The sequence below is a fragment of the Rhinatrema bivittatum genome, chromosome 1 (assembly GCF_901001135.1).
Source record: "Rhinatrema bivittatum chromosome 1, aRhiBiv1.1, whole genome shotgun sequence".
NCBI lineage: Eukaryota > Metazoa > Chordata > Amphibia > Gymnophiona > Rhinatrematidae > Rhinatrema > Rhinatrema bivittatum.
This window is the reverse complement of record NC_042615.1, coordinates 389,668,713-389,691,274: the sequence shown is the minus strand read 5'-3', so window position 1 is coordinate 389,691,274 and position 22,562 is coordinate 389,668,713. Positions and strand designations below refer to the sequence as shown.

At 47.4% G+C, this 22,562-nt stretch overlaps 1 protein-coding gene across 5 annotated transcripts in view; it reads left to right on the top strand.

Moving 5' to 3' along the window:
• The window catches only part of SH2D4A (SH2 domain containing 4A), a 242,009-nt gene that overhangs the window by 10,205 nt on the left and 209,242 nt on the right, over positions 1-22,562 (top strand). For all 5 annotated transcript variants that reach the window (XM_029601684.1, XM_029601677.1, XM_029601672.1 and 2 more), the window contains one exon: positions 11,287-11,659. In XM_029601684.1, the coding sequence (XP_029457544.1) occupies positions 11,479-11,659 (181 nt within the window). In that variant the 5' untranslated portion in view covers positions 11,287-11,478. The remainder of the gene's footprint in view (positions 1-11,286; positions 11,660-22,562) is intronic.

The following is a 22,562-nucleotide window of genomic DNA, read 5'->3' as shown; positions in this document are numbered from 1 at the left end:
TTCTGAAGGTGTAGTGCAGTTACATACAAGACTTAGTGCTTGCTTGTGTGACTGAGTCAAACAATCACTCTGTGATCTGGTAAGTTTTCACACTTTTGATCCAGGGAAATCTCTTGCCTTCAGCACACAGGCCATGGAATTTCCAGGAAGTATTTATTCCTGAGTTAAGATATGAATTATCATCACAATGCAATGCAACATCTCATGCAAACAGTCATGACACGTGAGTTGCTGCACTGTGTGAATTGTGGTGATGTCACTGATTTCACATGGGCTGACCAGATGGCTGGCTGATAGGAGATGATTCTTTTTAAACATGAGAGAATGGGAGCCTGGCAAAAGGGGGTGTGTGTGTGTGAATGGGAGCCTGGCAAAAGGGGGTGTGTGTGTGAATGGGAGCCTGGCAAAAGGGGGGGGGTGTGTGTGAATGGGAGCCTGGCAAAAGGGGGTGTGTGTGTGTGTGTGAATGGGAGCCTGGCAAAAGGGGGTGTGTGTGTGTGTGTGTGAATGGGAGCCTGGCAAAAGGGGGGTGTGTGTGTGTGTGTGAATGGGAGCCTGGCAAAAGGGAGGGTGTGTGTGTGTGTGTGAATGGGAGCCTGGCAAAAGGGAGGGTGTGTGTGTGTGAGTGAATGGGAGCCTGGCAAAAGGGAGGGTGTGTGTGTGTGAGTGAATGGGAGCCTGGCAAAAGGGAGGGTGTGTGTGTGTGAGTGAATGGGAGCCTGGCAAAAGGGAGGGTGTGTGTGTGTGTGTGAGTGAATGGGAGCCTGGCAAAAGGGAGGGTGTGTGTGTGTGAGTGAATGGGAGCCTGGCAAAAGGGAGGGTGTGTGTGTGTGTGAATGGGAGCCTGGCAAAAGGGAGGGTGTGTGTGAATGGGAGCCTGGCAAAAGGGAGGGTGTGTGTGAATGGGAGCCTGGCAAAAGGGGGGGTGTGTGTGAATGGGAGCCTGGCAAAAGGGGGGGTGTGTGTGTGTGTGAATGGGAGCCTGGCAAAAGGGGGGTGTGTGTGTGTGTGTGTGTGAATGGGAGCCTGGCAAAAGGGGGGGGGTGTGTGTGTGTGAATGGGAGCCTGGCAAAAGGGTGTGTGTGTGTGTGTGTGTGAATGGGAGCCTGGCAAAAGGGGGGTGTGTGTGTGTGAATGGGAGCCTGGCAAAAGGGGGTGTGTGTGTGTGTGTGAATGGGAGCCTGGCAAAAGGGGGTGTGTGTGTGTGTGTGTGAATGGGAGCCTGGCAAAAGGGGGGTGGTGTGGGTGTGTGAATGGGAGCCTGGCAAAAGGGGGGGGGTGTGTGTGTGTGTGAGGGAGCCTGGCAAAAAGGGGGGGTGTGTGTGTGTGTGTGATGGGAGCCTGGCAAAAGGGGGGGGGTGTGTGTGTGATGGAGCCTGGCAAAAAGGGGGGGGGGTGTGTGTGTGTATGGGAGCCTGGCAAAAGGGGGGGGGGTGTGTGTGTATATGGGAGCCTGGCAAAAAGGGGGGGGGGGTGTGTATATGGGAGCCTGGCAAAAGGGGGGGGGGGGTGTGTGTGTATGGGAGCCTGGCAAAAGGGGGGGGGTGTGTGTGTGTGTGTGTATGGGAGCCTGGCAAAAGGGGGGGGGTGTGTGTGTGTGTGTGTGTATGGGAGCCTGGCAAAAGGGGGGGGGTGTGTGTGTGTGTATGGGAGCCTGGCAAAAGGGGGGGGGGGTGTGTGTGTGTGTATGGGAGCCTGGCAAAAGGGGGGGTGTGTGTGTGTGTGTGTGTGTGTATGGGAGCCTGGCAAAAGGGGGGGGGGTGTGTGTGTGTGTATGGGAGCCTGGCAAAAGGGGGGGGGGGGTGTGTGTGTGTATGGGAGCCTGGCAAAAGGGAGGGTGTGTGTGAATGGGAGCCTGGCAAAAGGGAGGGTGTGTGTGTGTGTGAATGGGAGCCTGGCAAAAGGGAGGGTGTGTGTGTGTGTGAATGGGAGCCTGGCAAAAGGGAGGGTGTGTGTGTGTGAATGGGAGCCTGGCAAAAGGGAGGGTGTGTGTGTGTGTGTGTGTGAATGGGAGCCTGGCAAAAGGGAGGGTGTGTGTGTGTGTGTGTGAATGGGAGCCTGGCAAAAGGGAGGGTGTGTGTGTGTGTGTGTGAATGGGAGCCTGGCAAAAGGGTGTGTGTGTGTGTGTATGGGAGCCTGGCAAAAGGGTGTGTGTGTGTATGGGAGCCTGGCAAAAGGGTGTGTGTGTGTGTGTATGGGAGCCTGGCAAAAGGGTGTGTGTGTGTGTGTATGGGAGCCTGGCAAAAGGGTGTGTGTGTGTGTGTATGGGAGCCTGGCAAAAGGGTGTGTGTGTGTGTATGGGAGCCTGGCAAAAGGGTGTGTGTGTGTGTGTATGGGAGCCTGGCAAAAGGGTGTGTGTGTGTGTATGGGAGCCTGGCAAAAGGGGGGGGTGTGTGTGTGTGTGAGTGTGAATGGGAGCCTGGCAAAAGGTGTGTGTGTGTGTGTGTGAATGGGAGCCTGGCAAAAGGGGTGTGTGTGTGAATGGGAGCCTGGCAAAAGGGGGGGTGTGTGTGTGAATGGGAGCCTGGCAAAAGGGGGGGTGTGTGTGTGAATGGGAGCCTGGCAAAAGGGGGGGGGTGTGTGTGAATGGGAGCCTGGCAAAAGGGGGGGGGTGTGTGTGAATGGGAGCCTGGCAAAAGGGGGGGGGTGTGTGAATGGGAGCCTGGCAAAAGGGGAGGGGGTGTGTGAATGGGAGCCTGGCAAAAGGGGGGGGGGTGTGAATGGGAGCCTGGCAAAAGGGGGGGGGTGTGAATGGGAGCCTGGCAAAAGGGGGGGGGGGGGTGTGAATGGGAGCCTGGCAAAAGGGAGGGTGTGTGTGTGTGTGAATGGGAGCCTGGCAAAAGGGGGGGGGGTGTGAATGGGAGCCTGGCAAAAGGGGGGGGTGTGAATGGGAGCCTGGAAAAAGGGAGGGTGTGTGTGTGTGTGAATGGGAGCCTGGCAAAAGGGTGTGTGTGTGTGTGTGTGTGAATGGGAGCCTGGCAAAAGGGGGGGGTGTGAATGGGAGCCTGGCAAAAGGGGGGGGGGGTGTGAATGGGAGCCTGGCAAAAGGGAGGGTGTGTGTGTGTGTGAATGGGAGCCTGGCAAAAGGGGGGGGGGTGTGAATGGGAGCCTGGCAAAAGGGGGGGGTGTGAATGGGAGCCTGGAAAAAGGGAGGGTTGTGTGTGTGTGTGAATGGGAGCCTGGCAAAGGGTGTGTGTGTGTGTGTGAATGGGAGCCTGGCAAAAGGGGGGGGTGTATGTGTGTGTGTGAATGGGAGCCTGGCAAAAGGGGTGTGTGTGTGTGTGTGAGTGTGAATGGGAGCCTGGCAAAAGGGGTGTGTGTGTGAATGGGAGCCTGGCAAAAGGATGGGGGGGTGTGTGAATGGGAGCCTGGCAAAAGGGGGGGGGGGTGTGAATGGGAGCCTGGCAAAAGGGGGGGGGGGTGTGGAATGGGAGCCTGGCAAAAGGGGGGTGTGTGTGTGTGAATGGGAGCCTGGCAAAAGGGGGGGGGGTGTGTGTGTGTGTGTGAATGGGAGCCTGGCAAAAGGGGGTGTGTGTGTGTGTGTGTATGTGAATGGGAGCCTGGCAAAAGGGGGGGGTGTGTGTGTGTGTGTGAATGGGAGCCTGGCAAAAGGGGGGGTGTGTGTGTGTGAATGGGAGCCTGGCAAAAGGGGGGGTGTGTGTGTGTGAATGGGAGCCTGGCAAAAGGGGGTGTGTGTGTGTGTGAATGGGAGCCTGGCAAAAGGGGGGTGTGTGTGTGTGTGAATGGGAGCCTGGCAAAAGGGGGGGTGTGTGTGTGTGAATGGGAGCCTGGCAAAAGGGGGGGGTGTATGTGTGTGTGTGTGAATGGGAGCCTGGCAAAAGGGGGGGGGTGTATGTGTGTGTGAGTGTGAATGGGAGCCTGGCAAAAGGGGTGTGTGAGTGTGAATGGGAGCCTGGCAAAAGGGGGGTGTGTGTGAATGGGAGCCTGGCAAAAGGGGGGGGTGTGTGTGTGAATGGGAGCCTGGCAAAAGGGGGGGGTTGTGTGTGTGAATGGGAGCCTGGCAAAAGGGGAGGGGGAAGTGTCTGTGAATGGCATCTGTTTTCCAACCCGCGGGCAGATTTTTTTTTTTTTTTTTAATTGTTGGGGCCTCCGACTTAATATCGCTATGTATAGAAAAGCAATTTTTTCTGCTTTTCTGTACACTTTGGCAGGAGTTAATTTCTGAGAGTAAAATGTGCAGCTTGGCCGCACATTTTACTTTCTGTATTGAGCGTGACTAATAGGCTCATCAACATGCATTTGCATGTGATGCGCACTATTAGTTTCGGGGGGGGGGTTGGCTGCGCATTTTCCACGCGTATTACCCTCTTACTGTATAAGGGGTGATAATAGTGTGTCAAAAACGCGCGTCCAAATGGGGGCTAATGGTGTGCTTGGCCTGAGTGCACTGTTCTGTATTGGCCTGAATATAACAAGCGTGCGTGTACACGCTCTCCCCCTCCCCTCCACACTGATGCTGCTGAATTCAAATTAAATCAAGCAGGAAGTGACATTGATGTTGTAGAAGTGGCAGTGCTGAGCTAGCTGGAGGGCATCTTTTTTTTTTTTTTTTTTTTTTGTAGTGCTTTATTGTCTCTTTTCAACAAGTAGGCACCAATTTGAAGATCTGGGGAAGAAAGAAAGAAGTGCCAAATAGGCCAAGTTTACTTGGCTCACTTCAGAGGAGATAAAGGAGGACTAATGCAAGTGAACATTACCCTACCTACCTCACTTCTCACATCATTCGTTCATTTAAAAAATGTATATCCTACTTGCTCATCAGTGCTCAACAGATAAAAATATGAACATAAAATCCCCTTCAAAGTTAAAATACACTAACGTGTTACAGAAAATAAACTTATGATGATATTAAATGAGATCCCATGACCTATGGCAAAAATACTATATGGTGTATTTTATGCCACATGCAGAAAATAGTACTGAGTACTGTAGTATTGATAGATACTAATAAATGCAAATAAAATACACACAATAAATACAAATAAACTACACATAGAATATAAAACATTTAGTAATTGATAAAGTAAGATTCCAGTACCTAAGCTAGATTTGTTTTTTTTCTCTACCTTGGTTGTTTTAATGCTTTCTGGGTTTGTTTGTTTTTTTTTTTTTCTTTCTAACTTTTTTTCCTTTTTCTGATTTCTATGCCTGGCAAAAGGGGTGTGTGTGTGAATGGGAGCCTGGCAAAAGGGTGTGTGTGTGTGTGTGTGTGTGAATGGGAGCCTGGCAAAAGGGTGTGTGTGTGAATGGGAGCCTGGCAAAAGGGTGCGTGTGTGTGTGTGTAAATGGGAGCCTGGCAAAAGGGTGCATGTGTGTGTGTGTGAATGGGAGCCTGGCAAAAGGGTGTGTGTGTATGGGAGCCATCCATGTGACAGGCGCTACCGGGCCCGGGCCATGGGCACCGGTAACTCCTGTCACATGGGAAGGGCAAAGAGCCACCGGCACCATTTTGATTACTGGCAGCTGACGGCCTGAGAGCGGGAGATCGCTCCCGGGACCCCCGCTGGACCACCAGGGACTTTTGGCAAGTTCCAGGGGGTCGGGAGGGTTGTAATTAAATTTGAAGGGTTGGGGTGGGTTTGGTTTTTTTTCGTTTCGGGGCAGCTGAAAAAAAAAATCGGCCCAAACCGCGGGAAAACAAAATTTCCTGTGGCAGTCCTATAATGAAGGCCAAACCAAAAGGTTCGGCCAAATCACATCTCTAGAAAATAGTAAGCTCATCTTGTACTTAGGGAATCCACACAATAAGATGGTGGCAAGGCTCTATTTTCTTTTGTAGGGCAGCATGTTCTAGCTGTCCTCCAAATTCTCTGAATTGATACCTCCATGGAGCTTCTTTATTTGGATGGGAGTTTTTTTCCACCTTCCTAATCCATTCTGTATTCTTAAATTGATTTCCCCAAGCTTGGACTACCTATTAATTAGGGACTCAATATTGTTGTTTTGTGCTCTGCCATCAAATGGGAGAGATTCCCTTCTTGAAAGTGGGACCTGAGATCATCAGGATCCAAGGAGAAGGATGACTTGCAGTCATCCTGGTAGGAAGGAGGAGAAAGGGTGGTTGTTCCTGGAACCTTCTGTGGGTTCATACATCTACTGGAGATTTGGAGAGGAGGAGCAAAAGGTATTGCCTTAATACTGAAAAGGAGATGAAGCGTGGGACTTATGCCATTCAGGTACTGTGAGGAGATAGCATGGAAGAGGTAAGAGAGAGAATTCTTTTTGCATTGTCATTTATCTTTTAACATTTCACCTGCACTGGGAGGGAAGCAATCAACTTGTCCTGTTACTATGGGAGGGAAGAAATCATCAATCTACGGACTAAATCAATTGGTTTAAAATCTTAAACCTTAAACTAGACTGTAAGAAGTGACAAACTTATTTAAAAGCACTTGTACTATCTAAAAGTGAATTAATCGGCTGTAACAAGCTTTATTCATCTTAAAACCTATCAGTAAAAGTATTGTTAGGAACCACCAAAAACTGTGTTTCATTTAACAATGATCGCAATACTAGTTTTGCGCTTTTATCATCAATGCTGTAAACAGAGTCTTAAACTGGGAATTAGACTTATCAATGTAAAGGGCCTTGGAAGTAAACTTCTCCTCACATAGGAAACAGTGGAATAACATCTTGTTGCATGGTGGGGGTGTTTCACCTGAAATTCATATTTGAGATATGGTCTCTGGAACTATTATCTGGGTTTAGCCATCAGAGTGGTTACATACAGGTAATGCAAATAGAGGATGGAATTTGACAGCTTTTCATTTCATTTTTGGACACTTAGAACACTTTTTTCTCCTGTAACCCCCCCCTCTTGGTTTCAGAATACCTAATACAGAGGTTACAGCAATGCCCAGGGCCTTTCTCACCTTCCTGGACTCTCCTTCTCTTACACATCCAGACTTTCGGCCCTGGGCCCCAGGGTTCCACATGCAGGGAGGAGAATCACAGCCTCCTGGATCCACAATGCTAATAGCATTTTCATTCAGTCTCTCACTCTGTGTCCACACTGTACTCACTGGGATAACACTCTCTTCAGTAGATGAGCCAAGGATGGAATAAAAAAACAAACTTGTGTAACAGACAAAGTGGTGTTCAAAATAAAAATTTTACTATAATTTAAAGAAAAGTATCCATGCGATGATCGATTGCAAAAATCCATCATGAAAAGCAAAATAGTCACTTCCAAGATCAGTCTCCTAGTCCATCCTTAGCCTAAACCAGTGTCCTTCAAATATTGGAAAAGAGAAACAGCTCCTCCAAATGGGAAACCCCCCACAGCAACTTCTCTTTGGCTCAGAACTCTCTTCCTGAGCACTGCAATCCCCTCTGAATGTTAGATAGGCAGGCAGCGTCAAAACTGCGCCTACCCTGAAAGAGGGGCTTCCCTTCAAGCTGGAGAAAACTCTCAAACCGGCCCACATTCTAGAAATCTAAAAATCTCTCCTTTCTTCACCTCTGCACACAGGAAAAGGCTCTTCTGAACCAGGAGGGCACAAAAAATAGGATTTCTTCCTCCTATCCCATTTGTAGTAGGCTGGGGACCCACTGGGGCTCTCCAGCACCAAAAATGACCAAGCCACAAACTCTAAAAAGGTTGCCAAGCAATTCCAACATCAGAACTGATCTGAGCATGCTCAAGCCCAGTTTATGTAGGGGAGTAATGATCAATCCCCAAAACCAGGGAGAATGGCCAAACAACTAGGGAGGATCCAAAAAATGCAAAAATACCCCAGGAGCTGAAAAGGAAAATGCTTGGTAAGAGTGTGAAGCCACAGTTTACACTCCCTTAAAGGTACTCAAAGCAGTTTTCATTATAAAGATAAAAATACAATTGTAATCCTCCTTTTCTCGGGGGTCACCTTCAGAGACTACATAGGGAATTGATTGCCACTGCCGCAGACCTGGAATCGGATAAAGTCCACCAGAGATTGCCAGTGGGGACCAGACTGACTCTGGGAGGCCTAGGGGAAGAATTGCCCACAGTTCAATACAGTCCAATGACCACACTGATGTTGGTTGCCAAATTAAATTTATTTGTAAAGCTAAAGGGCAGACAGAAAAATGGCAAGTCTTAAACAGAATAGCTAGATATACAGTCCCACAAAAAATGAAACACTCCTTTTCTGAGCAGAAGGAATCCTATTCACACAACACTTCAGCCCCAAGGCCCACGGGACAGTATCATTCATGAATAGTTCAATGTGCTGGAGCTTTCCCAGACAAGGATCTTACCCTTGTATTTGATAGGGTGTCTTCCCTTTAGTAGGCTGCCTAAAACCTTTTTCCTCAGCTTGGAACCTTTCCTATTCCTTGCTTCAAATATCCTTGGATGTCTCACAAGCCCTGTCTTTCTCAGAACTCTCAAGACAACACCCAGCAGATGCCTGGGGGTATCTTATATAGATTCTCACTAAACCCAACCCATTCTCCCTCGAAGGAAATTACCTTCTCTAGTTACTACCTTATCTCCTTTGCTGCACCGGTTCTCTACATCCCCCTTTCACCCCTCCTTAATAGAGAGGAGGCCTGCAGCTTGCAAGAGCTCTGCCCTTACACAGAACTCACTGACCTCTCGCTGAATTCTGCTTAAACCTGAAGAGCAGGAACCCTCTGATTCTTCTAGAAACATGTTAGTGACATAAACACATAAAAAAAACAAAACTTAAAAGACCCTAATGTAGTCTATCACATCTCCTCTCACCAGAGAGAGCCAGACTGCATTGCATAACTAAATCAAACAAATACATTCCCACCCAATAACAAAACTTCCAACAAGAAATCCAATAAATAAACCTCCTCTCAAAAATGCAAAGAACCCCCTAGCAGCAGAGGTATTCGTTTAAGCAAGTTTGACTTGCGTACCATACAGGGGAATAGGATATAGACTTTTAAATACCTGAGCAGCATTCCAAAACCTTTTTCAGTGGAAAGTAGCTGTGGAATTTAGGGGTCATGAAATGCCAGGAGATTAGCCTTGGAAATACTTTTTCATGGAAAGGGTGGTGGGTGCCTGGAATGCCCTTTTCGGAGGAGATGGGGGGAAGTCCGGTAATGGTAATTCTCCTATATGTTGGAGGAGATGTGGTCAGCAGGGTACATTTTCATATTTGGTTGGTCTGTTCATTAATAATCTCTGTTTTGGGACCAAGTAGAGGCTGAAATTAAGATATGTGGTTGCAACTCATTTACCCCAATGTTGGGACTTTTGGGCTTATTGAAGACATCATGACTTCTGTTTGGGTGCTGGGAAAACTTTTATAACCCAATGTATGCTGGCAGCTAGATATAATACAGCTCTGTTTTGGAAGGGGCCTCCAAGTGTGTCACACAGGAAAAAATAATTGGTTAATATTGCAATTATTGAAAAGCTTACTTATCAACTAGGTGGTCCATATTCAGTAGGACGTTTAATGGACAAGTTATCTGGCTAAGGTTAGCTGGATGATTTGTCCTGGATATTCAGTAGGATGAATATCCCCGATTTAAAGTTACATGGTAGCAGCAGCCGGATAACTTTAAACATAACCAAATACTCCTTTTTGAATATAACTGGTTTTGTATAAAGTTCTGACCTTTATGTGGCTGGGTAACCTGCCACTTAACCCGATATCTTTTGAAGATATCCAGTTAAGTGACAATCCTAGTGAAGAAAAAACACCACAGGCCTACAGGACCAACTAGACCGCCCCCCCCCCCCCTTCCTCCCTCAAACCAATCTCCAAGGCATTACCCTGTTGTATCTTCCTGAAAGTGCCCAAATCATAGTATCCGCTTACCGCGACCCGGGCCAGTAACATCTGATGTCACTAAGGAGCTATGTTGGAAGCGCAGGCTTCCCTTGTAGTATTCATAAAACTACAGTGGAAGTCTGCGCTTCCAACATAGCTCCTTAGTGACAACAGACGTGATGGGCCGGTTTCATGGTAGGAGGTTACCATGATCAGGGCTGAAGAGCAACCAGTATTTTAAAGTATGGGGAGCGGAAGAGCTGGGTGGAAGGAGGGCACCCGTAGATTAAAAGATGGAACTTGGAAGTAGGGAGAGGGGGGACGGGTGAAGCTGGTGCTGACCCTGGCCCCTATATTTAAAAAAATTCTGACTTGGGTACTTTGGGGAGGAGGCAGCAACATTGAGATTTGGAATTTGGGTTGAGGGAAGATATCCAGTTAAGTGGCAGGTTATTCAGCCACACAAGGCCTGATTACTTTAGAATACCCCGATTCTTAACTGTAGAGCAGTGAGCCCATCAAACTGTCCATATCTAATGCTTCTAGTGTCTCTCTGGTATGAATGAGTCAGACCAAGCAACTGTTGTACAAAATCATTTTGTGCTTTCTGTAGTTAGTAAAAGAAATTCAGCCTTATCTCTGGGCTGGGTGACTGCATCCAGTATGAAACTGGGTCTAGCTAGCTTTGGAGCTGGACTTTAAGACTATTCAGAAGGGATTGTGTGCAATTTGGGCTTGCTTTATTTATTTATATTTTTTTAAAGATTTGTTATCTTATTCAGTATTTTCTTTTTCATAGGGACAGAATAGGGGAAATGTTTGTATTTTTTGAATAAGGCCTTTGGAATAGTAGTCTGTGTGTGTTTTGTGGGAGGTGGAGTAGTTACCTTAGTTAAGCATCAGGGTATATTTCTTTATTTTGTAGCAGTTTGCATTCCCTTTTGGACTTCTTGGTCAATTTTGCATGGCCCCAACTGGAACTACACTGCCCTGCCCCTTAATCTGCAGCTACCTTATGTTTTGTTTTGGTCCATGTTTTATTCCCCCACCCTTCCTCTCCCTCTCTGTTATAATCCAGCCATTGTATTGACAGCCCTTGGTAGAGAGCCACAGCCCACGCTTCCCTTTGGAACCTAGTAGGCATGCATATTGAATTCCACTCCTAGATGACATTGGTGTGTGACGGTTGGACTTCTTTATACCCCTTTTCTATTCCTTCACCCTTTGAAGCTGAAAATGCTTCCGCAGTATCTGCACCTTCTACTGATGTGATAGCAGGGTCTCCTGTATGTCTATAACATAGCACTGCTAGTGGGGCCATTGGGCCAACACAAGAAATGCTTCTTTGGGCTATGAAATGATCTTGACTTCACAGAAAAGTTATTTTCCATTTTTGCTTTCAGCAGAAAGGGGCAATGCTCTTTAAGAGCTGCATCAGTCATTTTTGTTTAAATAAAATAAATCTTAAGGATAGGTTTTATGCTTTTCTCATTTACTTCTCCTCCTTTATTTTATTTTTATTTTTTTGCAGGAAAACTGTACTTGAGTAGAATGTCATGAAGATGAAGTTTTGATTTTAGTCCTTCAAAACTCCTAGCTATGACTAGGTGACTTTTTTTGAATATTTTTTATTTTGAGCACGCTGAAGTTTTTTTGGAGACCATTATCTGGAGCCTCATCTGAAACATTAACCAGCAAGTGCTAATTACTGGAAGCTGCAGCTATGCTGAAACAGATATTAGCTGAAATGTACATTGACCCTGAGCTCCTGGCAGAGCTCAGTGAGGAGCAGAAACAGATCCTTTTCTTCAAGATGCGGGAGGAGCAGATTCGACGATGGAAAGAGAAAGAGGCTGCGCTTGCCAAAACAGAGGGCTTACAGAAGACACCAAATCCAAAGAAAGGTACAATTCATGACCATTGCTCTTCTGTCATTACACTTCTAATTACTAAAGACTTTACTTGATAAAGATGGCTTCCTCACATGCGTGATCAGCAGTTATTTGAGACATGCTTGTGCAATGTTTATCTGTGCTAATTGCATTTTTATAACTGGGGAAAAAACCATAAACATGGTCATATTTAAATGTAATTGTGCTAAGATATTTAATTTACTTTGTGCTGCAATGAGAAATATCTTTTGGGGAGTTAATATTTTGAAGTTCTTGCTGTTGTGGTCAATTGGTTAACTCGCCATATATAACACAAGTATTAATGCAACATTTTGAGGGATACTGAAGATAATGATTAAGTCACATGTTTGACTGTCATTCTTGCTGGATCTGTCTGGCCTGTATTGTGGTGTCACAGATGACACCTCTTAAACTAATCCAGGTCTACTTCAGGTGAGATGATTGTCCTGAGTCTCTACACTTGATTCAGGGCGATTGCAGAGGACTAGTTTAAAAGATTTCAAAGTTAATTGCCTGCATGTAGTAAAATATTTCTTTGCCGTAAACTTCATGCTTGTGTAACCAAATTCAAAATGGTTTTCAATATAGATGTAACACAGCAAAATTAGCTGTCTCTATGGAAATCAGTTTTGAACCCGTTTTTAATTACAAAGAAAATGGCCTTTAACTGCTCTTAAGACACCATTTCAATGTGTTGCTGAGACAGTAAAATACGGTAGATTGTTGGACTTGCTAAGTGCATAAAGGATGGAGGATGCATGGAAGGGCTTCCCAAAATTGGATTATAGAGTAGACCTGGTATTGGAATTGAAATAAAGCAGCATGGGATGAGATCCTTGGCAAAGAGAAGAGTGGGAAAAGCTATAGGAAAAATGGGTAGAGTAGATGGGTTTTGAGGTCTGTATCTCCGAAGTGGGGGAATTTGGTGAGGGGATATTAGTAATAGATGTGTGTATCTCCTATTGGAATGCATTTATGTGTTTTTCATTTTTGGGGGGAGAGGGGAAAGAAAGTGAGCTATAGATTACACCTATGAAAAAGGAGGATTAGACTGTCAAAAATTTTTTTCCCTTTAAATGATTGAGAGAGGGGTAAATATAGGGTGTGATTTTTAAATATTTGGTTGAGGAAAATTAATTGCATGGCAAACAAAACAACATAAACATAACATCCAACAAAAAAAAAAAAGATTTAAGCTCTTTAAAAGCATAAGAGTTATAGAGGGATGGAGAAAAGAATAATGAAAAGTTAGTGACCTTTTAAAAGCAGGGCTATTTATGACTTTTTTGATACCTTTTTATATTATAGATTCATAATTCATAGAGAAACTAAGTTAAAAAAAAACAAACAAAAAACAATTGGAGTTGTGCTGAAATAACTGGGACAACCTGGAGGTGGTAGCCAGTGCCATCTGAAATAGTTACTCCTGCCTGAGAATATACTTGATCCTGAGGGCTCCTGGAGCTGCTTAAAATGTGCAACAAAATCTGGCTCACTGCGTCCTGGGAGACAGGTCTTAGGATGGAGCTGAGGGCATTAATGGAGTGTCGGTGGTGCCCTCTCCTGATTTGGTTCAAATATTTGCAAGTTGCTTGCAAGTTATTTTTTAAATACATCTGCTGCTGGTATGGACTGCCTGCAAGTCAAAGCAATTACATTATTGAATCCAGCTCAATAGGAAGGGTCACAGTAAGGTGTGCATGTGCTTTGATGGGACTGTGGTGTTCTGTGGTAATCAAGGGCTACTGGTCTCACTCTACAAAATGCTCTAATCAAGGCAGATGATACAGTTTCCCTGGGATAAACCCTTATGCTAGAAAACAAATCTGATAGGGAAATTCTTTAACTGTGAGTCATCACAATTGCTAAGGCCTGCTGTTCAATGCATTTCCTGCCTTGCTTCATTCCAGTACGTATTCATGAATAGTAAAGCTGGAATGGATCAAAACTGAATAAAACACAATTGCATGTAACTGTCCTCAAAACACAAAATAAGGACACCCGAGATAAGGCAGTCCTAAAACTATACTTGCCATAATCAGCTAATGAGATCTATTTAAATCTTTATTGGTAAATATCTTTTTATACATTTACCAAGATCTGAGAACTGTATATAGCAAATGTTGCTTACCTGATGTAACAGGTGTTCTCACAGGACAGCAGGATGTTAGTCCTCACAAATGGGTGACATCGAGGATGGAGCCCACCACGGAAAACTTCTGTCAAAGTTTAAACAGAACTTTGACTGGCCCCTACTGGGCATGCCCAGCAAGGCACTGACCCTGCAGCCAGCAGGGGTCTCCCTTCAGTCTGATTTTCAAAGCTACAGGCAGTGCCTAGAAAGTAAGAATAAAACGAACCCAACACCGCGGGGAGGCGGGCGGGTTTCGTGAGGACTAACATCCTGCTGTCCTGTGAGAACACCTGTTACATCAGGTAAGCAACATTTGCTTTCTCACAGGACAAGCAGGATGGTTGTCCTCACAAATGGGTGAGTACCGAGCTGAGGATGTCCCGACTTGCACCAAATGTACCCAATGGTGTGCAGCAGGCACAATAAGTGAGGAGAAATTTGGGAAAGGGCATCCGCACCCAACCGGGTAGGTGGAAGGGTGTTGGTACATCAGGTTGGAAAAAGGTTACGCAAGACAGACTGGCCGAAGATGGAGTCCTGTCTTCCAGCCTTGTCCAAACAATAATGGGCTGCAAAGGTATGGAGAGAACTCCAGGTTGCAGCTTTGCAGATGTCAGGAAGCGGCACCGATCGAAGGTGTGCCACTGACGTCGCCATGGCCCTCACAGAGTGTGCTTTAACACGGTCTTGAAAAGGAATGCCAGCTTGCTCATAGCAAAAAGAAATGCAGTCCGCCAACCAGGAAGAAAGAGCCTGCTTACCCACAGGTTGTCCCAACTTATTAGGATGGAAAGAGACGAATAATTGAGTGCTCTTCCTATGGGAAACTGTACGGTCTAGGTAAAAAGCTAGAGCTCGTTTACAGTCTAGGGCAGTGATGGCTAACCTATGACACGCGTGTCAGAGGTGACACGCCGAGCCGTTTTGGCTGACACGCGCAGCGTTTCGAGGACTATCAGGAATTTATTTTTTTTTTTTATTGGCTGCGCCGAGCCTTTTCTTTTTCAGCTGCGCCGAGCCTTTAAATGTGTTTTTTAGTTTCCCCCTACCCTCTACCAATGCCCCCGGGCGCAGGGAGGCTCATGCGTCGCAGCGATGAGGCTCAAGACAACGCGCTGATGCTCCTCCTTCCTGCCTGTGCGGCCCCGGAAGTAAACGTTGCCGGAGCCGCGTGGGCAGGAAGGAGGAAGCGAATCAGCGCGTGCAGAAGAGGAGGAGCCGCCGCGGGTCGCTGCGAATCCCAAGTCGCAGCGGCCCAAGAAGAGGAAGAGGCCCGGTAGCAGGGCTGCCGCGGCCCGAGAAGATCAGGGCCGCTGCAGAGCCCATCCTGCGGCGACCCGTGAAGAGGAGGCCCAGAGGTGAGAGAGAGGCTGAGGGCCCGTAGAGTGCATGTATGAGGTGAGTTGAGAGAGAGGACCTGAATGTTTGCAGAGACAGCATGTGAGAGCCTGTGTGTGTGTGTGTGTGAGAGAGCATGTGCCAGTGAGAGCCTGTGTATATGAAAGATTGTATGAGAGAGCATGTGCCAGTGAGAGCCTGTGTGTATGAATGATTGTATGAGAGAGAGCATGTGCCAGTGAGAGCCTGTGTGTATGAATGATTGTATGAGAGAGCATGTGCCAGTGAGAGCCTGTGTGTATGAATGATTGTATGAGAGAGCATGTGCCAGTGAGAGCCTGTGTGTATGAATGATTGTATGAGAGAGAGCATGTGCCAGTGAGAGCCTGTGTATGAATGATTGTATGAGAGCATGTGCCAGTGAGAGCCTGTGTGTATGAATGATTGTATGAGAGAGAGCATGTGCCAGTGAGAGCCTGTGTATATGAATGATTGTATGAGAGAGCATGTGCCAGTGAGAGCCTGTGTATATGAATGATTGTATGAGAGAGCATGTGCCAGTGAGAGCCTGTGTGTATGAATGATTGTATGAGAGAGAGCATGTGCCAGTGAGAGCCTGTGTGTATGAATGATTGTATGAGAGAGCATGTGCAAGTGAGAACCTGTGTATATGAATGATTGTATGAGAGAGAGCATGTGCCAGTGAGAGCCTGTGTGTGTGAGAAAGAGAAATGCATGTGAGAATGAGAACCTGACTGTGTGTTTGAGGGAAGAAGATGGAGAAAAAAGAAACAGAAAAAAAGACAATATAAAAGGAATTGGCAAAAAAATAAGAAAGGGAAGGTGAAAAAAAAGCCTGTGACCAACCAATTAGAAAACTAAGATCAGACAGCAAAGGCAAAAAAAAAAAAAAATGTACTTTTTAGTGATTGGCACATGTACTCTTTGGGAATGTGCAAGAATAGCACTTTCTCAACGGATCTCACAATGTACGAGATCAGCATGGAGAAAGTGGAAGCCCACGGGGCCTGCACAGAGGAGGCAGCAGAATGGACTTCAGTGTCAGTAGCAGCAATCGGCACCTCCGCAATAGCCACGCGGCATCAGTGACAGTGGCAGCAGAGGAATGAGAGAGGTTCTGAGGTTGCTGGCAAAGAAAGAGAGGGGGGGGTCTACCTTTAGTGTGTGAATGTGTATGAATGGGACTCTGCCTGGGGGTGTATGTGTGTGAATGCATGGGTGCCTGCCTGGGGGGTCTGTGTGTGTGAGAATGAATGTGTGCATGCCTGGGAGATGGGGAGGGAGTGTTGTGAACATGAATGGGAGCCAATAAAAGAAACCGACTGACAGATGAAGTTTGTAACGCTTGCTTGGACTTGAAGTGTACGAAATACCAACCTTCAATTGAAGATTTAGCCAATGAAATTCAGCAACAAAAAAGTCACTAAGCAGGTAAGGTAAAGAATTATTTGTTTTTGCTTTATTAACAAATACAGTATATATATTAAAATTATAACTTTGTTGATTAGAGCTACAAATATCACAAAATTATGGATTTTTCTAGAAGTGACACACCACCCGAGTTATGCTCGGTTTTTTAATGAATTTTGACACACTGAGCTCAAAAGGTTGGCCATCACTGGTCTAGGGTATGCAGGGTCTGCTCTCCAGAGTTGGAGTGGGGCCTGGGAAAAAAGATAGGTAGTATGATGGATTGATTGATATGAAACTCAGAAACTACCTTAGGTAAAAATTTAGGGTGAGTGCGGAGTACCGCCCGGTCCCGCAGGAGCTTAGTGTAAGGCGGATAGGTAACTAGGGCCTGTAATTCACTAACCCTGCGAGCTGAAGTAATAGCCAAAAGGAATAACACTTTCCAAGTGAGATATTTAAAGTCACAGGAGCGCAGAGGTTCGAAAGGAGGTTTCATAAGACGACCAAGAACCAGGTTAAGGTCCCAGGATGGGGCCGGAGGACGCAAGGGTGGCTTTAGATGGAGCAAGCCCTTAAGAAAGCGTGTTACTAGGGGTTGTACTGAAATAGGATTACCCCCAATACCCTTATGGAAGGCGGCTACCGCACTGACATGCATTCTGATAGAAGAGGTTTTAAGACCTGATTCAGAGAGATGCCATAAATAGTCCAAGAATTTGGAGATTGGACAGGAAAGGGGATCAAGGGACTGAGAAGTGCACCAAGATGTGTACCTTTTCCATTTGTATGAGTAAGACTTTCTTGTGGAAGGCTTTCGTGAAGCTATCAGGACCCGAGAAACGGAATCTGAAAGGTTGAAAGGACTAACCTTTCAACATCCATGCCGTCAGGGACAAAGCTTGGAGGTTGGGATGGAGGAGGCATCCGTCGTTTTGAGTGAGCAGATGCGGGTCCTTTCCCAGAGGAATGTGCCTGCGGATGGAGAGATCCTGGAGTATTGGAAACCATACTTGGCGTGGCCAGTAAGGTGCTATCAGGATCATGGTTCCTCCGTCCTGGCGTAGCTTCACGAGAGTCTTTGACACAAGAGGGAGTGGAGGGAATGCATAGAGCAGACCGGTTGTCCACTGGAGGGAGAATGCATCCCTCGGCCGAGAGTGCTGGCTCCGAATGAGAGAGCAGTAATCGTCCACTTTGTGGTTCTGAGGGGACGCAAAGAGGTCTATGCGGGGAGAACCCCACTTGTGAAACAGAGAGGTCGCTACCAGAGGATCGAGTGACCACTCGTGTGGTTGGAAGACACGGCTCAGCTGGTCTGCCAATACATTGTCTACTCCCGGCAGGTAAGTGGCTCTGAGGTACATGGAGTGGGAGAGGGCTTCCGCCCAGATCTGCGCAGCTTCCTGACACAGAAGGAAGGAGCCTGTGCCTCCCTGCTTGTTTATGTACCACATGGCCACTTGGTTGTCCGTCTGGATTAAGATTATCTGATGAAAGAGATGATCTTTGAAAGTGCGGAGCGCATAGCGGATTGCTCGAAGTTCCAGGAAATTGATCTGGTGTTCGGCTTCCTCTTTGGACCATAACCCTTGGGTTTGAAAGTCGTCCACATGGGCTCCCCAACCGATGTGAGAAGCGTCGGTGGTTAGGATTACTTGCGGATCCGGTGGAAGAAAGGGTGTAAGCCCTGAAGGAGGTTGACCTGAGTTGTCCACCAGGTTAAGGATAGGCGCAGCGCTGGTGTGATTGTGACTATGGAGGACAGAGGCTGAAAAGCTTGAATCCATTGGTGTCGTAGAGTCCATTGTGTTACTCTCATGGCTAGTCGGGTCATGGGAGTGACTTGAACCGAGGATGCCATGTGCCCTAGGAGAATGAGGAACTGGCGAGCCGTGGCAGTGTTCTGAGACTGGAGCTGGCGAGCCAGGGATATTAGGGTGTGGACCCTCTGAAGAGGAAGGTAAGCCTTTGCCTGTAAGGTGTCCAAGTCTGCCCCAATGAAGGATAAGGTTTGAGACGGGACTAAGCAAGATTTCTCGTAATTGACGAGAAACCCTAAGGAAAGGAGTGTTTGAATAGTCAATTTTAGGGAGGATTGAGCTATCTGTTGGCTGGAGGCCCTGATTAGCCAATCGTCCAGGTATGGGTAGACGTGGACACCTTCCTTCCTTAGGAATGCTGCTACCACTACGAGACATTTGGTAAAGACTCGTGGGGCAGAAGCTAGACCGAAAGGGAGGACACGGTATTGATAATGGTCGTGGCCTACTAGAAACCGCAGATATTTGCGATGGGATTGTGTGATCGCAATGTGGGTATAAGCGTCCTTGAGGTCGAGAGAGCACAGCCAATCCCCTCTTTGTAGCAGAGGGAGCAGCGCGCCTAGGGTTACCATTTTGAACTTCTCTTTTTGAAGGTATTTGTTGAGGGCTCGAAGGTCCAAAATGGGACGTAGTCCCCCTGATTTCTTTGGTATTAGGAAGTATCTGGAATAGAATCCCTTGCCTCGTTGAGAGGGAGGAACGGGTTCTATAGCATTTGATTGCAGAAGAAGGGATACTTCCTGTTGTAATTGAGCCAAATGGGTGGATAGACTCCACGCTTGAAGAGGCGGGGAGTCTGCCGGAAGAGTTATGAAGTTGAGGTGGTAACCCTGTGCGATAATTGTTAGCACCCACTGATCTGAGGTGATCTGCAACCAAGGTTGTAGAAAATGGTACAGTCGACCTCCTACAGGGATGTCCTGAAGAGGGGTTTGGCATGTGTTCCCTACAGGGGAGTCAAAGGCCAGCCGCAGGCCCAGGAGGAGGGGCTACAGTAGGCCTTTGCTTCCTAGGCTGACGCGGTTGAGGCCTAGTAGAGGATCGAGCTGGACGAGGCCTCGCCGATGGAGGGTAATAACGGCGTGGTCGAAAGAATGACTTCTTAGAGTCTTTCTTTGTGGTTGCTTGGAGGTCAGCTCAGGTGGGACAGATGAGAGTTGTTTTAACGTCTCATGGTGGTCTTTTAACTCCGTCACAATCTGCTGAATTTGCTCTCCAAACAAATTATCGCCTAAGCAGGGTAAATCAGCAAGACGATCTTGAACTTCTGGGCGAAGGTTGGATGATTTTAACCAAGCCCAACGTCTGGCTGAGATGGCTGTGGCTGAAACTTTTGTGGAAGCATCGAATATGTCGTAGGCAGTCCTAATCTCATGCTTCCCTGCCTCAAATCCCTTGTGAAGAAGGGCTTGAAGCTGCGGTTGGTATTGGTCTGGCAACGTGTCAGCATAGTCTTGCATCTGCTTAAGGATGGCTCTGTTGTACTGAGTCATGTAAAGTTGATATGAAGCTATGCGTGAAATCAACATAGCTCCATGATAGACTTTCCGTCCAACACTATCGAGGAACTTGTTGTCCCTGGTAGGTGGGGTAGAAGAGTGTGGCTTAAGACGCTTGGCCTTCTTCTGCGCGGACTCAACCACAACAGAGCGATGATCCAGTTGAGGTTTTAGGAAACCTGGTGCTGACTGGACAAGGTAGGTGGAGTCAGCTTTTTTGTTAACTGGTGACACTGATGAAGGAGATTCCCAGTTTTTCTTGAGCAGATCCAAAAACACCTGGTGTATAGGGATGGAAGCGATGATTTTTGGAGCATCCAGAAATTGAAGGAGTTCCATCATCTGGTGTCTGTCATCAGCTTCAGATTGTAGTTGAAAAGGTACAACTTCTGACATCTCTTTCACAAAATTAATGAAAGAGAGATCCTCAGGAGGAGATCTTTTTCTACTCTCTGTAGGAGATGGTGGTGAAGGCAAATCTGTGTCAGAAGATGTATCATCATCATCACCCCAGGTATCGTAGGGATCAAGCGGGGCTTGTAGTCCTGATGGACCTGGCTGAGGCTCTGAAGGCATCGATGGAAACCGAGGTGGAATCGGTGCCGTAGGTGGAACCAGAAATGGCATCGATGGCTTCGGTGCTGCCGATGGAATCGGTGCCTGGCGTGGAATGGATGGAACCGAAGGATATATCGGTGGAGATATACCAGAAGGCACCGATGGAACCACCCCGGAAGGGGGAATCCGGAACGGTGTTTCTCCTGCCGATGAAAATCCAGTCGGAGACGGTGGTGTTGTCGATGGTACTGGAATCACCGATGGAAGGGCCGTCAGGAGCGCCTCCATGCGGCTCAGTAGCGGTGCTAGCGCTTGTATCAACGGCTCGGTGGTCGGTTCCCTCCTCGGTGGCGAAGCCGGTGCCGGTGTAGGGGGCGGCACTGGAACCGGTGCCGGAGACGGTTGCCGATGGAGGTTGCAATTTCTTCATCGCTTTCTCGATGGCCTCCTGGACCGGCCGGTCCAGTTCTGCCCGGAGACCAGGGGTAACCATACCCGGCTCGACGGGAGAGGGAGGCTGAGGCAGGGCCGGAGGGACCACCGTAACCGTGGGATCACGGCCCCCGCACCCCGGAGGGTGAGGGTTTCCTCGATGCCGGCGAACGAGACGTGGAGGGTGTCCGGTCTGTTCGCGGCTTCTTTGTCGGTGGCTCGGCTTGAGCAGAGGTCGATGGCTGTGGATCCTCGACAGGCGAGACTTGTGCCGTCGATGGCGGTGCTTTTCCTTCCGATCCCCTCGCCCATCCGGGGAAGGGACGGGAGTCGACGGCCGAGAAGCGATCGATGGCGGACGGTCACCGGAGGGTTGACGATAATGGTACAACTTCGACGGTGCCGGTTCCGATGACGTCGATGCTATCGATGGCGTTGGGGTAGGTGCATGGAAGAGGAGCCCCATCTTCTCCATCCTGGCTTTGCGACCCTTGGATGTCATTAAGGCACATTTGGTGCAAGTCAGGACATCATGCTCACTACCCAAACACATTACACAAACCCTGTGGGGGTCTGTGATGGACATAGTCCGGGTACAATCCGGACAACGGCGGAACCCCGTTGCCATGGCCTGAAGCCAAAATTTAGGCTGGGGATCGGTAAGTGCCAACAGGCCTCAAGGGCCAAAATCGACGGTAGTCGATGGAAAAAGGCAAAAAACTTACCGGGTTCCGTAAGATGACTAAAAATTTGTCGAAGGGAGACCCCTGAGGGGCAAATTTTCTTAGGAAATTAACTTCCAAATTCCTGTCAGGAACGTGGTTAGAGAGCTCCTTTCACCGCGTGGCAACTGCTGCGCGGAAAAAAGAAGACTGAAGGGAGACCCCTGCTGGCTGCAGGGTCAGTGCCTTGCTGGGCATGCCCAGTAGGGGCCAGTCAAAGTTCTGTTTAAACTTTGACAGAAGTTTTCCGTGGTGGGCTCCATCCTCGATGTCACCCATTTGTGAGGACAACCATCCTGCTTGTCCTGTGAGAAATCAACTTATCTATCCCTCACTTCACTATGCATAGGGAACACCCCTCAAATCCATATTATGCAACCCACAGAATCACACCAGACATGACAAACAGGACAACATAAACATAACATCCAACAAAAATGGGGGGAGAGAGCAAAGAGAAAAAGGAAAAACAAAAAATTACAAAAGAAAAAACATTACTTAAAATCATCTAAATAAAACCTCCACATTGATGAAATCCATTGAACCCGAGGCTCATTGAAAATGGGTAGCCGGACATTAAGGCTCATGTGTTTGGTTTTCACAACTGGTTTGAAGATTCCTGTGTGAGTTCTGTGGTGATTTTCTTTGAATGGATTACAACTTTTTCAATGAATTTCCAATGGTGGGCCCAGGACAGAGACTGAATGAAAGGGGTGGGGGGAAGCACAGTAATTCTTTGCACAGGGTAGCAAAAATCTAGCCCCAGCCCTGCATGCCTTAGTTCTTTTCCTGAAAGCGAGGTAACACAGCTCGTCGTTGGCGTAGTGGTACCTTTTTTTTTTTTTTTTTTCAATATTTAAATGTCTGAAGTCTTTTATACAAGATAATCTGGCAGAGATCAGAGAAGGAGAGGAAAAGAGCCATTTCGGAGGACTGGAGTTCCCTTGTGGAGGA